Source organism: Stigmatopora nigra, unplaced genomic scaffold (genome assembly GCF_051989575.1).
Source record: "Stigmatopora nigra isolate UIUO_SnigA unplaced genomic scaffold, RoL_Snig_1.1 HiC_scaffold_25, whole genome shotgun sequence".
Lineage (NCBI taxonomy): Eukaryota > Metazoa > Chordata > Actinopteri > Syngnathiformes > Syngnathidae > Stigmatopora > Stigmatopora nigra.
The window spans coordinates 3,768,024-3,783,600 of NW_027551604.1; the positions used below are offsets into that span (position 1 = coordinate 3,768,024).

A 15,577-nucleotide genomic window follows, 5' to 3' on the forward strand; every position below is an offset into this window, starting at 1 on the left:
ACTTACACAGGAAGGTCCGGACGTGGAATCTAACCATCCATCTAAGAACTGTGAGCCAGACACAATATCCACTGGTGCAACGGGCTGCCTGGAAAACGAGCATTTTGGTAAGATTTATTTTTCAACATAGGTGAGAAAAATACTTTAATGGTTGAAATTAGTACAAAAAAAGTTTTGTTAAAAATAAATATATATATATTTAATGGGGTTTGTTCCAAGTCCATTGGAAGTTAATGTTTCTTAGGGGGTTGTTTTTTGTAATTTTTTTGTAGACTTTTTTTGAAGGCACCGTAAATTTTGAAGGCTAATAAAAGTATGACGTGAATTTGAGAGACTTTTGGAATCGGAACAGAGTTATGAATCGGGTGTAAAATGTGAGAAGAGATAGTTGCCAAAGTTTTTACGACAAAAAGAAGAGCAAGAACGTGGGACGTTGCGACTTTGCCAAAGCTTTTCCCGCAAATTTTGTCATGTTAGCGGAACAAAAGGGCCCAAACATGGTGCTTGCCGTATTTCAATGTTCCCTTAAACATAAAAAAAAGAAGAGAAACGCGTGAGGAGGCAGAACAAGCAGAGTTTAATGACAAGCAGTGGGAACATTGACGGCTGGTAGGCGCGCCGTCTCGGGGGGGAAGACGTGGCGCAGTGGGAGCTCAATAATAAACATGGGACTCAGGCGAGACGTCCACGGGCGTGGGGATAAATAAATCTTAGCGCCTCGACGCGTCTGTGAGTCAAAGCTACACAGCACATGTGAAAGGGAGCTTTGTGTCACCAGGAATAAATACAGACAGCGGGATGGGGATCATCCGTCACATCTGAGTGCATTCGTGCATCCTTCAACTAATAAATCTCTGGAGGGCCGAGTGTAAAGGTTGCGTAAAGACTACTTGGCCAGCCTCTTGGCCACGTCCTTGTAGGCCATCTCGATCTCTGAGTCGGCGGCACACGTGTTGCTGAACTCGTCACGGGCGGCAGCGTTCTTCAGGTAACGCCAGATGCCACTCATATCCGAGGGGATGTCGTAATTGCGGTACTTTTTGGCCACCACCTGGAAAGAAATGGAGGACTATCAGTGTCTTTTAATTGTCTGGTGGGGCTAGAGTCTAACTTAGCCAACTCTTGGGTCCAAGTTGCATGATTTTGATAATCTGATACATAAGAAATGTCTTAAGTTGAAGAAAAGGGTATTAAATGTCTTTTAGCCATCTAATTTAAATAGAGGTCACAACATTATAATCATATAAAAGAAGAATTTCAACAAAGCAAATAAAAGTGTGTGTCAGTATATATGATATATTTGTATATATAATATATATGTATACATATGTATACGTACATGTACATATGCATGTACATGTACATTCTACATTCAATGCATAAGCATATATGTATGTAAATGTGTGTATGCATGTGTGTGTGTATATATGCATATATGTGTGTGTATGTATATATGCATATGCATATATATGTATGTATATGTGTGTATGTATATATGTGTATATGTATATGTATATATGTATGTATATACATGTGTATGTATGTGTATACATGTATGTATATACATGTGTGTACATGTGTATAAATCGATATGTATATGTGTGCATATATGTATATGTGTGCATATATGTATATGTATGTATATGTATATATGTTTGTGTATGTGTCCATACATGTATATGTATGTATATGTATATATGTTTGTGTATGTGTGTATATATGTATATACATATGTGCATGCCCCAACCTGACCTTAACTATGTGCAGTTTGGGGAGCAGGTTGCAATCGGCCAGGGTCAGTTCGTTTCCATCCAAGAAGCCTCTTCTGGATATCTTTTCTTCCTCCCGGCTGTTGGCGTCAATCTCGTCAGGCAGCGGGCTGTTCAGGTAGTCATCCAGCTTCTTCAGGGATCTCGTCAGTGCCTTTTCCAGGCCTAAGAATCATATCATGTAATATGATCAAGTGTCAGAGGCGAAAATGTCCTCTAGATGGCAACAGGCTGTTCAAAATGAAAAATGCGGTAGCCTGCTGCCCTCTACTGAGGATTTAAGCACAATGCATACTTTTTTAAAGAAGATAAAATATAAATGGATATATTTAAGATTTGGGGAGATTTCACATTTCAGTAAAAAATCAAAACAAATTATAATGGCTCTTACAAGAAGGACTGTCATTTAGCAAATGGCAAAACAACATTTTCTACTTCAAATGTGTTTAGCAGAGAACAAAAATAGATTAAAAAAAAAAAAAAGTTAAGTGCCACACCATCATTGGCATCCATCTTGGTGTTCTTGATGAAGGCGGAGAACTTGGCAAATATGTCATTGCCTGCCGTGTTGGACTCTCTTTGCTTAGCCGACAGTTTGGGGTACCTCAGTTACAATTTGGAAGATAAGAGCCATTATTAGTAATATTATTATACAGCATCCTAGGGGCTTAACTCGTGTGCATGCGTTACTTTGGTGGCCCAAGCATTTCCTCCAGAAATTCTTCAATCTTGTTAATGTCTGTTTTGACGTCACCATTGTAGGTCAGGAACGGCGGATGGGTGCCAGGCGCCAGGTTGTTCAGGTCTTCCGGCTTTCTAAGGGAATACAACAGAAAAGCAAGGTTAGTTCATTTCCCTGCTCAGTGTTTGCATTAAAGCAATTTCCTACATAACATTTATTCACCATTGGATAATTTGCTGTGGGATTATAGTGATTATTGCATTAAAATCATGGCTCACCTCTTGAGGTCCACTGTGGTGACGTTAAAGACGACACCTTTGAGCCACAAGATCATGAATAGACGCTGAGAGAAAGGACAGTTGCCAATGCTCTCGCCATCGCTGCCCGCCTGGGAACGATAGGTCATAATTATTACATAATTATTGCAATAAATTACCCCTAAGAAAACAGCAAACTTGGACACCTTGACTTTTAGTGTTGCCTGCCATGTTACAATATAACTTTAAAAATAGAACACACGTCTATGAAAACATAATTGGGACATGAACCATGAAATGTGATACAGGAAAGTGGGCATCCATGTGAAAATAGCGATGCAAGAACAACCCAATTGATTTGGCATGAGCTCATATTTCAGTGTAGCTGAGTACTAACTCCTCTAACCAAACATCTAAATTATACATGTCTCATCCACACACTCAAACACCAGAACGCAGCAGGCCCGACTCGAAAAAGTTGTCGAATCGGCTCGAACGCACTCCACCATGTGTCATTGTTAGTACAAATACAACATAATGTAATACAATGACTGTAGTCAACATAGAAAACACACATACACAAAGGCTGCTAACCTGCTGATGTACACAATGCATAACAAACCTGCTCAGACAAATTAATATACTTTAATAGTTCATTCACTAATGTAAAATACTTTTTTATGTCCATATGTATAAATAGAGTACATCAAAATATATACAACACACTGCCATTACTGGGAAAAGTAACCTAACCCATTTGAACTCAGACACATTATATTGGAACACGCACATTAGATTCATACTTAACATTGATATTAGTCATAGAACCCATTCACTTCAATGTAATTTGGCATCAAGGCCACAAACCATCTGTAATAAAAGCACACATTTTCAAGGCTTTTTGTCGCTAGGTTGCCAAATTTGGAATTCAGCATGATTGCCATGAGGATAATTTGTTATTTTCTTTTCATTCCATGCCACAGGTGCACACATACACACACCTTCATCTGCTCCCAGGGGGTGCCGAGCAGCGATGGAGGATGAGGTACAAGAGAAGTAGAAGCTGCACATCACTGAGCATCGCAGGTAAGTTTACCTCTGCTATTTTGTTACATTGAGCCACCACACATTCACAGTCACATTTTGCCTCGTTTTTTTTTTTTTTTTAGACTTACCTTGACAAAAAGTTCAATATCCGGTTCTTTGTCAGGGCCTGACATATTCATTCCTCAATGCCCTACACTTGAATTTGTCACTCCACTACATCGTATCTTCAAATTACACATAAATAGTGCCGAGGTCCAAGTTTGATGGTTTAATAGAAGGTTCGAAAAAAGGTCAGCTGATGAGTCGGGGATGCAGATTGAGGTCAGATTTGTCTGGTAAAGCAGCTGGAATGCAAGCAGTAAAGTGTTCAATGACACCGAGTGCAAACAGGAACAGGTGCCGGGACTATGTTGCATAGATGGAGGCGGGTGTAAGGGAGCCCGGGTGGGGTGGGGGGGTACCAAGGGGGCAGAGCCTGAGCTGCATTTTTAATAACAAGTGTTCACCTACACTCCAAATGGAGAAAGTGAACAAGAGAAAAATATATAAGCTTTTCCTACATTAACCATTTAAATATCCTATGTAAATGCATCCATTTTCAATTAGGAACAAATGCATATATACATGCAAGTTTTTTGACTTATATTAGTTAGTATATTTTATATGTATATAGTATATAGAACTCAAGCATTGTGCCTTCATTTTTTTGTCCTGTGAACTTGTGTTAAAGTCAGCAAATGTAATAAAATAGATTAAAAATCTGTATTTCCTCAAGGGTTTAGCTATTAGATGTCCCTTTAAAGATAATGATAAGATTCAGGGACAAGGCTAATCATTCACTGAGCTGTCAAATAGTAACACACATTAAGTCAAGTTAAGCCAAGGCAGAAATACTTGGAAGAATTATTATACATAATAGCTTTGTTAAGGTGCCTCAATGCTACTTTTTTGGCCCCGTTTATGTGGGAAAAAACTGCCATTTGGGGTTTTTGGGTCAATTTTTAGACTAACAAACCTAAATTTGGCATTAGACATTAATAATTATTCCCATTAGTTAATGTTTTTAAAAATTACAGTTGTTGCATTTTGTAGGTGGGAAAAGTATGTTTAAAGTTCTGACATTCCATAATGTAATATTCAATAAATACTAGAGTAGTGACCTTATTCTACTTTGGTCAAATTATGTATTTGCTAATATTTAGTGATTTATTGTGTAAATAAATGTTTGACAGATCAATACAAAAACATGCACTTGCTTTTGAAAGTTTGATTAACTCTAAGTAATCTACATAATTGTTCAAATTACTTAAATTACTTTCCACTATTGGTAAAATACCTTAAATGTTAAAAAAAAAACAGTTGCCAAACCACCAAAGACTCTAAAATCGCTACAATAGACCATTGAAATTGATCAGATAGTATATCTATAATTCATAAGTATAAAGTTGTTTTTATGTAAATATGACTAAATGTCCATAGCTTGGGTGTGGCACTTTACAGCACTGATCTCTGCCCACTGTTTATCTGGGCAATAAAAGATAAGACATACGGTGTGTGTGCACAATTTACTGTTGTAAATGGCAGGACGCTCCCCGAAAGATTGTTGCTAACAAATGACTGTCACCACTATGATGACAAACCGATAACTCTTTAAAAAACAAAACAAAATTGCCAACCCATTCCACTCTAATAAGCAGGCATCTTCACACTTTAAAGGCAACGTACATGGTACAAATCTGACCTTTTGACCTGGAGATGTAAAGTTCTCCTACCTTGACATAAAGCAAGACCTCGGGATCGCCAGGCCCGACCGGAGCGAGGGAATTCTGATCCAGAACGACGTTCTCCAAGGTCATAATGCTGTAGTCTACCGATTCTTCCTTAGGCGGCTCGTCACGGTGCTTGTAAGCCATCATCATCCCATCCACGGCGTTGTCAGGGGTGGATGAAGAAGAAGAGGAAAGTCTGGATCTGCCATTCACCTCCTCTGCTTTGGTCTCTTGGAGGAGCATCTTCTCAATCGCCAATACGTCAATGGGCTCCACACTCTTTGGGGTTTTTTGCTCTTCTTTGTGCCTGGAGGATGACGATGAGGATGAAGAAGAGCGGTTACGTTTTTCCCCGTCTCTGGTGTCTATATAGTCGGGCGAGGGGTGTTGTTCCTCGGCCGAGACGTGAACCATGACATCGTCCACGGTTACTTCCATGGTGGCTTCTGGGATTGTTCCGATGGAGGAGTGGAGAAAAGCGAAGGTGGTGGTGGCGGCAGGTGCCTCACGGAAGACTGAGCCTATGCCCGCTCGAGCAAATTCCAGTGATGACTCCCTGTAAAAAAGACCTTTGAACCTGGCAACCCGCTGATCATTTACAAAGTTTGCTTCCTCTCTGAAGCTGCATTCGTACTTGGAAGTTTTCATAGGCTAGACTCCAAAGACACATTTTCAGTTTGTTTATATTTGTATTTTGTATGTTTTATTTAGTCTCACTAAGCAGGCAACAAAGTATTGATTTTTAGATAGTGTTTTGTTTATTTATGACGCATAGAATATGATAAATTTTTTCCCCCACTTAAATTCTTATAGACTAAAAATCCTGCAATATTTATTTTCATATTGCCATTGTTTAATAACAATGCCCCATAAATGTATCCCAATTTTTTGGTACTTTTAGAGGCCATAAAGCATTATTTTTATTACAATTTAATGTATTTCCCAAATGTAACTAACAAATGAATCATAAAATTCCATTAACACAATACTCAAACTCAAAAGGCATTTTAATGCTTTAAACATGGCAAACAATTCATTTTACATTTTATAAATGCAACCCATTTGTATCCTTTGAACAAATCATTCCGATAATTGCATTTTTGCATGTATATTTTCATTCATCAGTCAGAAGACACTAAATGTACAATAGAAATCGGAAAACAATACATCACAGTGTCATTTGAGGTCGGGGGCTGCTTATGGTACCTTGTTAACTCTAGTAATATCTAAAAGCAACAAAAAAAAGACAGAAAAAGTACTTATTTTCTGTACTCGCTACCACTTATTTAACTGCACTGATTTTAAATCTATTTGGCGATAGGCACCAACTTTTTTTTTTGCCTAAAAACAAGATGAAGTGCAAAAAGTATACATCCTCTACTAAGTACTGTCCTCTGTCGGTCATGTAGTGCAAATGGTAAGAACAGTTCTTGGCCAGAAACAACAGTAAGAAATGAGTGACAATGGCAAAAAACTGCACTTGACATTCTACTCACATAGAAATAGATCAAATAATTTCACGGCAAGACGTTACAACATACAACATATAACTCAACAAATAACATATAAAAGCAGACATTTAAACACAGTAGGACAGGAAAAGATGTTTCACATCCTCAATCTTTACCTTAGAATGTACTTTTATACTTTATAGGACAATTCAGCATACAACAACTGTCTTACTATTCACTTTTTTGTATTCCTTTTTTGAGCATAGTTGTATACTATTGTACTTTCCTTTTATTAATGTCTGTGTATGTATGGAAATTATTTTGACAACTTTTACCAGTAAGACAATGGTTGTATTAGTCCAAGGAATTTTAAAATAGTCCTCAAAAGATCAAGTATGTGATAAGAGGAAACATTACAATGTATGCAACTTTTATGAGATTGTCTCAAAGTCTTTAGCTTGTTTAAAAATTCAAACCCTCAGATTCACCATTCTGATAGCAACACTGAGAGTTCTACTTCTGCTGCATTTTGCACCTAAAAGGCTACATTTTGTAGGGCTTTAAAGTACTTGCCCACAAAAGACTACAATCTTTACTCTATGTAATTTGACTGGAAACTGGAAATATTTCATCCTTTCAGAAACCCTCTTTCTAGCAAAAGATCACATAAAGCATTTTCAAATCCTACCATACAGGACCCGGATCTCCACCTTCTCCTGATTGGACCTCCTCAAACCTTTTTCTTTCTTCCTCCAACTACAGGTTCAAGTCGTCTTGCAGTAAAGGCTGCGACATCTCCCTGCGGATGTGTCTGAGCGAAGGGAGCTGCTTGAGCGTCACCTGCCACACGAACGCCACCAGGAAGCCCACTGCCAGGATAGCACCTAAGAGAACACCCACCACCGTGCCGGCGTTCGAGATCCTGGGTGGAAACGGCGTAGACTCTGGCCGCAGAAGATCCTCCACATCAAGCAGCGACCCGTTGTTTGGCAGAGGTGGGACCGCCAGGATGTGGCACATAAGCGGGTACAGATCCACTGTGTGCATGGCAGGCTTCACATAGTTCTGGCAGAAGGCCGGACCACGGGCCAAGAAGATGGGCTGCATGCTGCGTAGGGTGTTGTCATACCCGTGATTTCCCACTGAGGAGAACACAAGCATAGTCAATACAACATGAGAGTCTATAGTGAGCTGCAATGCCGTAATTGGACAAGAAACTAATTAGATTTAAAAATTGTCGAGGCTAGAAAAGACAGTTGTTTCAGTCTCTGCCATTGCTCTCGTTTAAAAACACATGCCTATACTTTCACTGAGGACTATTTTAAAACCGCTCATCTTCTATTTGCAAAAGAGGAAGTCAGTCCTATTTTTAATACCTGGTTAAAGTCACCAAAAAAGTATCAAAAGACAAGAAATGCTGCCTGTCAAGCCTGATCAAGAAAAACGTCTTGTTTTTAGTTCATGCCCACACACACACATTCCTCCTACTCCTGCTTTTTTTGTTAATAACATCAAAAGGGATTCAGTTCTATGAAGAAAAAGCAAAGCGAAGAATCATCGAGGGAGAAATCTGCACTAAAAAAAGAATGTTTGAGACTTACATGTGATCAGTGTACTCCTGTTCTGCACAATGATCCATCCCTCCTTGGCCTCTAATAAGATGGGCATGATCCTATTGTTGTGGCTATAGTGGAAGCGTTCTGGGATGGCGTCTTTCCGGTAGACCGCCATGTACGGATTGGCATCAACCAGCTTGTTATAAACCTCGTCCAGCTTCCCTGCAAAACATCCCACCGCCATTATTGGTTTAATTGCAAACTGAACAGCAAGATGACTAAAGGGTAATCATATTTTTGTAGTACTAATCTTTACTCATTAGTTGGAATTCTGACTTATGATCCTATTAAGAAAAGTTACCTTCTTTAGGTAGTATTCCCATCACAGGGCTGTTGTCCACCCAGCTGTAAAGATCTCTCCCAACATACACGTCCAGTTCAATAATCTTATCAGGAAAAACCTGCGACATGCCGTGGTCGCTTGTCACCACCAAGTTGACCTTCTCGTAAAGGCCCGCCATCTTCAGTCTATTACGCAGAAAACCGAGTTTTTCATCCAGATCCGCGATGACAGCGTCCATCAGAGTGCTCTCGGGTCCAAACTTGTGTCCACTTATGTCTGGTTCTCCCCAGTATAGAACCCCAAAATGAACTGCCTCATCATCAGGTGCAGAGAACCATTTGATCAAGTTCTCTACCCGGGATTCAAAACTAACTGAATGGTCAAATGGGAGGTAATGATTGGGATATATTCCATGGATCTTCACATCAGAACCAGGCCACATTGCCGCCCCACTGCGCCCCCCGTGCTTTTGAACGGTAACCCATAGAGGCTCCGCTTGCTCCCACCAACGCGACTCGTGGACGCTGCCCTTGTCAGACGAGAAGTAGACGTCGAGGCTGGGGTCAAACATTTGGTTACCGACGATGCCGTGGGATTCGGCGTGGAGGCCCGTCACCATGCTGTAGTGGTTGGGGTAGGTCTTTGTGATGTACACGTTCTCCACTTGCTCCACCGTCACACCTTCCTCCATCAGGGCATGGAAATTTGGTGTAGGAACACGGTTAATGTAGTCCCAGCGGAAGCCATCAAAGGACACCAAGAGCAGCTGGCGTTGCACTTTCAAGTGACGGAGACTAACTAAAGGTAACTCGAAGCTCCATAAAAAAGCCAGGTAGGCCAGACCTCCACGTAGTAGATGAAATGGCATTATGGAGTTTAACCTGCTAATAGAAAACAGTAAATATTTAGTGGCCATTTCATATGAATTATAAATAAGATAGACCATAGACAAGTCAAGACATGTTTGATAAATCATCAGCCTCTTAAAATAATTGCCTGATTATGTTTATAGTGGTTCAAAATGGCATACAAATAACGCAGATAGGACAGTTAAGTAAAACACACCCATCCACCAACCCCAAATACTTATAAGTGAACATTTTATCTGTAAAAAAAGAAGGTAGGATGCAACATGGCAAATCCTATAAAAATTATAAGTAAAAATAGATGAAAATGTGAGCATTTATTATTCATATCACCACTTTGAAGGTCACCACTGTTGCTAATCAATGCATATCAATGAGAGTATACATGCAGAAAAGTCTATTGAAGAAGAATTATGATTTAAAAAGGCAGGGCGCCATATACACCTATCAAAAGAGCCACATATGGCTCCTGAGCCACAGGTTCCCTACCCCTGCTATTGACTGACTACATTTTGGTGTATGAATATACACAATATCTAAAACTATTGCACGTGTCAGCTATATATTAAACTTCAAAAAGAGAAAGAATGCCATATAAGGCATAAATATTGACTTTAAATTGAAGAATTCTTGAGTAATTAAGTGATAAATGTATAACTAGGCTTGAATGACTCCCCACAATAAACGGGGTTAACGCGAAAATGAGTAAACCACAATCTAGAAATATTAAAATGACAAAACGTCACACTAGACGGGGCTAAAAACACGAAGATATGCAAGATGACAAATCATAACATGCGTTGCTACACACACGCAAGATGCGCTGAATTTCTGCTCCAATTTGCTCTAGCCATTTTGGACCTGATGACTATTTGCACGGTTCATACAGCAATTGCACGTCGTCGATCCGACAAAGTAAAAGACCATAAACCCAAACCACAAACCCGATTTAAATGACATACCACATAGTCGTCAATATGAGCCTTACCTTCCTATCTGATCGGTGTACTGTTATGTGTGCGCACTGTGATAACCACCCCAACTCTGTTGACAGTCTGCAGGAAGTCCCGCCTATTTGGCAGTGTTCGTGTATTAATTCTGCGTATTTACGTTCTAAAGCAGCTTAGATGAAGAAACGACACGATATTAATGGCGTTTTATGCAAGCATGCATGGGTAGATGGATGGAAATATGAATCGCGTAAGGACTAGTGCGTCTTTGGTGTGACGTCATATCGGCTCAGGGACTCGGGGGTTGAGAGGAGGGGGGTGTATATATGTTTGCTGGTTCAAATAGTATTAGGATAGATTTAATAGTGTATTTTTACTTTTTAGGGCTGAAAGAAAATACTCATTTAATTTAAATGTCTAGAAGTAAAAACACAAACACTAAAGTGCATGTCATCACAATGTTCATAATGTGCAATACTGTATTTTAATGCATTAAAGCTCAACCAAAAAGTATGTACAGCTTCCCCCAGTGACTAATGCACGATATGATGAAAACAATGTATAACAAAGTATGAAAGCCCAATCAACACGTATTTCCAGCCGCGCCCCCGCCCCACCCACTGACTAATGCGTGTTATTATGAAAACAATCTATTTTCTGTTAAATATTAAAATCCAACCAAAGATCGCACCCCCCACGCACACACACTGACTAATGCACGTTATTATGAAAACAATTTCTATTTTGTGTGTGTCTATGTTTAATAGGCGTGGCCGATGTCAGAGTTCAAAAAGGCGACGTCAGACGCCAAGACGGTTTAGGTGCCGGAAGGCTGCACGGGCGTGCACTGCAGAGCTGCTCAGAACTGACGATTTCCCGAAGAAACTCTGACAAACTTCGCACAAGACGCTGCAGCACAGTCAGTATGTTGTCGTTTGGGGATTTCGAAGCCCCAGCTCTCGTCTTGAGAGTGATCTTTGACGGTAGCATGTTCCGTTGGCGTGTTGCAGCCATGACCGCAAAACGTTTGCAAACAATTTGGCTGCATCGCGTTAACGATCGCTCCTTGTTTAAAAAGTAATCATTCCATTGTGTGTTTCAGTTCCTCAACGAGCACTGACTGCTGGGAAAGATCAAGAATGTGGCCAAAACGAGTGGAAAGGAGAAGCTTGTCGACGCCATAACAGGGAGTCACTTATAAATAGTTCCGATTTTCTTTATCCGTTTAATATTTAAACATCATCGTTCAGTCTTCAAGGCTTTGCGCAATTGGCTCGTTTTTCATCGTGATGCATTCAAATTTAGAATGAAATCACTAACTAACTTTGCGTTTTTTTAATAGCATAAACCTGTGGATAAGTCACCCACTTAAATACCATTAGTGGATGCGTAACGAATAAACAGCAATCCCTATTGAATTTAATTTAAAAATAAATACTATAGTGGCAAGTGCAGGAGTAGCTTCCACTTGTGAGTTTCAATGTGTCTTATCACGTTTTTCTGAACTTAAACAAGTAATTTCATGTAGTGGCACTGTGCACTTAAATAAATAAAATACTTTTAGGCCCTTAACTTTCTGAAAGATGTCAGGGCTAAACAGTAATTGATTATCATGTTAAATGTAGACCAGACATTTCTGTGATAAAGGAAAATTCTAAAGTAGGGTCATCCCTATTGAATTGAACTAAACAATTAAATACTATAGTGGCAAGTGAAGAAGTAGCTCCCACTTGTTTTAATGTGGCTTTTCCTGAACTTAAACAAGTAATCTGTCAAGCAGTGATTTTAGATGGATTAAATAAATGTACTTTATCCCCTTAACTTTCTTAAAGACCCCAGGGCTTGTACCTTTTAACTTGAAAATAAGTGAGGCATTTATTCAACCATAGTGTAGGGGCCATTTTTGACTCATTTAAACGTATGGTAAAATAACTTTTTTCTTGGCATAAGACAAAAATGAAGCGTTTTAAGGTATTTATTTTTTAAGAACAAATAGATTTGAATTGACTGAAAAACTTGAGGCAAAAGTAGGCTCCAAATGTTTTATTTTTTTTTCAGGATAAAATATTTCCCCAATTTTGGTAAAACCTTCCTTGCGAATGTATTTTTACTTAACCATTTGCATGGTCTTACCTTTAATTAAAAAAAAATGGGTAGATTGATTCTGGTGTAACATCCAGCACTGATCTATGCATTTTTTCAAGATAAAAGTTAAGACCTTGCAAATGTTTTTTTTTTTTTTTAACTTTGTATATTGACCCTGTTTTTTGTTTCCAAAATTCCTGATTCTGGTAAAACCTCACTTGCAAATGGTTAAGTAAAAAAATGTGTAGATTAATTCTGGTGTAACATCCAGCACTGATCCATGCATTTTTTTACTTCACCATTTGCAAGTGAGGTTTTACCTGAATTGGGAAGATCTTTTATTCTGAAAATATAAAAACATTTGCAAGGTCTTACCTTTTATTTTGAAAAATGCATAGATTGGTCTAGTGCCAAGCTATGCATTTTTTCAAAATAAAAGGTAAGACCTTGCAAATGTTTTTATATTTTCCCAAACATTTGCAAGGTCTTACCTTTTATTTTGAAAAATGCATAGATTGGTCTAGTGCCAAGCTATGCATTTTTTTCAAAACAAAAGGTAAGACTTTGCAAATGTTTTTATATTTTCCCAAACATTTGCAAGGTCTTACCTTTTATTTTGAAAAACTGTAAGATTGGTCTAGTGCCAAGCTATGCATTTTTTCAAAATAAAAGGTAAGACCTTGCAAATGTTTTTATATTTTCCCAAACATTTGCAAGGTCTTACCTTTTATTTTGAAAAATGCATAGATTGGTCTAGTGCCAAGCTATGCATTTTTTTCAAAATAAAAGGTAAGACTTAGCAAATGTTTTTATATTTTCCCAAACATTTGCAAGGTCTTACCTTTTATTTTGAAAAATGCATAGATTGGTCTAGTGCCAAGCTATGCATTTCTTTCAAAATAAAAGTTAAGACTTTGCAAATGTTTTTTATATTTTCCCAAACATTTGCAAGGTCTTACCTTTTATTTTGAAAAATGCATAGATTGGTCTAGTGCCAAGCTATGCATTTTTTTCAAAATAAAAGGTAAGACCTTGTGAATGTTTTTATATTTTCCCAAACATTTGCAAGGTCTTGCCTTTTATTTTGAAAAAATGCATAGATTGGTCTAGTGCCAAGCTATGCATTTTTTTCAAAATAAAAGGTAAGACCTTGTGAATGTTTTTAGATTTTCCCAAACATTTGCAAGGTCTTGGCTTTTATTTTGAAAAATGCATAGATTGGTCTATTGCCAAGCTATGCATTTTTTCAAAATAAAAGGTAAGCACTTGCAAATGTTTTTATTTTATTTAACTCAACCCAAAGTTTCCTGCCTATGAAGCTTTTCAAAATAAAAGGTAAGCACTTGCAAATGTCTTTTAACCCTTTTTTTTTTGTTTTCCAGAATTCCACAAGGGGACCTGATTTCTCCATATGAACAGATAGCCTCAGACACCTTAATTTTTCTGTGCTGGATGGTGAACCAGTTTTGTCATTTTTCAAAATAAAAGGTAAGCCCTTCTCATTGTTTTTTCAACTAACTGTGTACTAACCCCCCTTTTTCAATTTTCGAATCTTCTCCACCAGAGGGTGGAGAAGATTCGATTTTTTACGATGCTGGACCAACAACGGGAACCAATCTACAAACTTTTTCAAAATAAAAGCTGGAGCTTTTATTTCCTGTTTTTCCTGGTGGTGACAAGAGGAACTACTTCATTTTTTCAAAATAAAAGGTGAGCCCTTCTCATTGTTTTTTGAACTAACTGTGTACTAACCCCCCTTTTTCAATTTTCGAATCTTCTCCACCAGAGGGTGGAGAAGATTCGATTTTTTACGATGCTGGACCAACAACGGGAACCAATCTACAAACTTTTTCAAAATAAAAGCTGGAGCTTTTATTTCCTGTTTTTCCTGCTGGTGACTGGAGGAATTACTTCATTTTGCTCAAGTTTTTCAAAATAAAAGCTTTTAAATGTATGCATGTGTTTTGTTTTTAAGAAAAGATGTAAGTCATAATCAAAGTTAAAATATTTTATTTACAAGTAAACATTTTAAATTTGGAAAAAACACTTAGAAAAAAATAAAAAAGCAAACACTTAGAATAATTAAATAAAAAAAACACTTAGAAAAAAAAAAGGGGGAATAAACACTTAGTAAAAAAAATTAACAAAAATTTGGGATAAACACTTAGTAAAAAAATTAACAAAAAAAACTGGGGGGATAAACACTTAGTAAAAAAAATGGGATAAACACTTAGTAAAAAAAATTAACAAAAAAAACTGGGGGGATAAACACTTAGTAAAAAAATTAACAAAAAAAACTGGGGGGATAAATATTTGGTAAAAAAAATTAAGCAAAAACACTTAGTAAAAACAATTAACAAAAATACTGGGGGGATAAATATTTAGGAAAAGTTAAGGGAATGAAAAGAGAATATAGATGGTATATATAAATTTTGGAAATAAAAACTTGGTGATTAGAAACTTGAAAATATTTATAAAAAGTTGGGGTGTTTATATTTGGAAAATAAAATTAGGGGAATAAACACTTAGAATAAAACTGGGGATTTATAGAGAGAAAATAACATGAAACTGGGGGTATAGACTCAGAAAATAACATTAGAAAAAGCTGGGGTTTTATAAACTTAGACTATGAAATTTTGAAAAGAGCTTGGGGAATAAAGTATTAGAAAAAAATGGGGGTATATACATTAGGGAAAACACTTAGGAAATAACATTTTAAAAAAAAAGCTGGGGGAATAAACACAGAAAAAAATGGAAATAAATACTTGGAATTCCTGCTGCAACAACAATTGAGATCCTTCT

General features: G+C 37.7%; 2 protein-coding genes and 1 long non-coding RNA gene across 5 annotated transcripts; 1 reads left to right on the forward strand and 2 right to left on the reverse strand.

Annotated features, from left to right (window-relative positions):
• Positions 1-554: 554 nt before the first annotated feature.
• clic5b (chloride intracellular channel 5b) lies at positions 555-6,063 on the reverse strand. Of its 2 annotated transcripts, none has more exons than XM_077711264.1 (6): positions 5,528-6,063; positions 2,730-2,839; positions 2,460-2,585; positions 2,267-2,373; positions 1,753-1,934; positions 555-1,051 (listed from the first exon to the last, which is right to left on the reverse strand). In XM_077711264.1, the coding sequence occupies exons 1-6, from the start codon at positions 5,960-5,962 to the stop codon at positions 887-889; spliced, it is 1,125 nt and encodes a 374-aa protein (XP_077567390.1). In that variant the 5' UTR covers positions 5,963-6,063; the 3' UTR covers positions 555-886. The 2 variants fall into 2 exon arrangements, with proteins under 2 accessions (XP_077567390.1, XP_077567391.1); XM_077711265.1 differs by lacking the exon at positions 5,528-6,063 and adding an exon at positions 3,884-4,138.
• Positions 6,064-6,513: 450 nt separating this feature from the next.
• enpp5 (ectonucleotide pyrophosphatase/phosphodiesterase 5) lies at positions 6,514-10,973 on the reverse strand. 2 transcript variants are annotated; one of them, XM_077711271.1, is made up of 4 exons: positions 10,729-10,973; positions 8,893-9,755; positions 8,577-8,753; positions 6,514-8,117 (listed from the first exon to the last, which is right to left on the reverse strand). In XM_077711271.1, exons 2-4 carry the CDS (start codon positions 9,740-9,742, stop codon positions 7,732-7,734), a joined length of 1,413 nt encoding a protein of 470 aa, XP_077567397.1. In that variant the 5' UTR covers positions 9,743-9,755; positions 10,729-10,973; the 3' UTR covers positions 6,514-7,731. The 2 variants fall into 2 exon arrangements, with proteins under 2 accessions (XP_077567397.1, XP_077567396.1); XM_077711270.1 differs by having other exon boundaries at positions 8,893-9,758.
• A 2,856-nt stretch (positions 10,974-13,829) lies between these two features.
• LOC144192183 (uncharacterized) lies at positions 13,830-14,729 on the forward strand. The gene is made up of 3 exons (XR_013325064.1): positions 13,830-14,263; positions 14,340-14,485; positions 14,562-14,729. It is a non-coding gene; the product is annotated as an uncharacterized LOC144192183 (long non-coding RNA).
• The last annotated feature ends 848 nt before the right edge of the window (positions 14,730-15,577 follow it).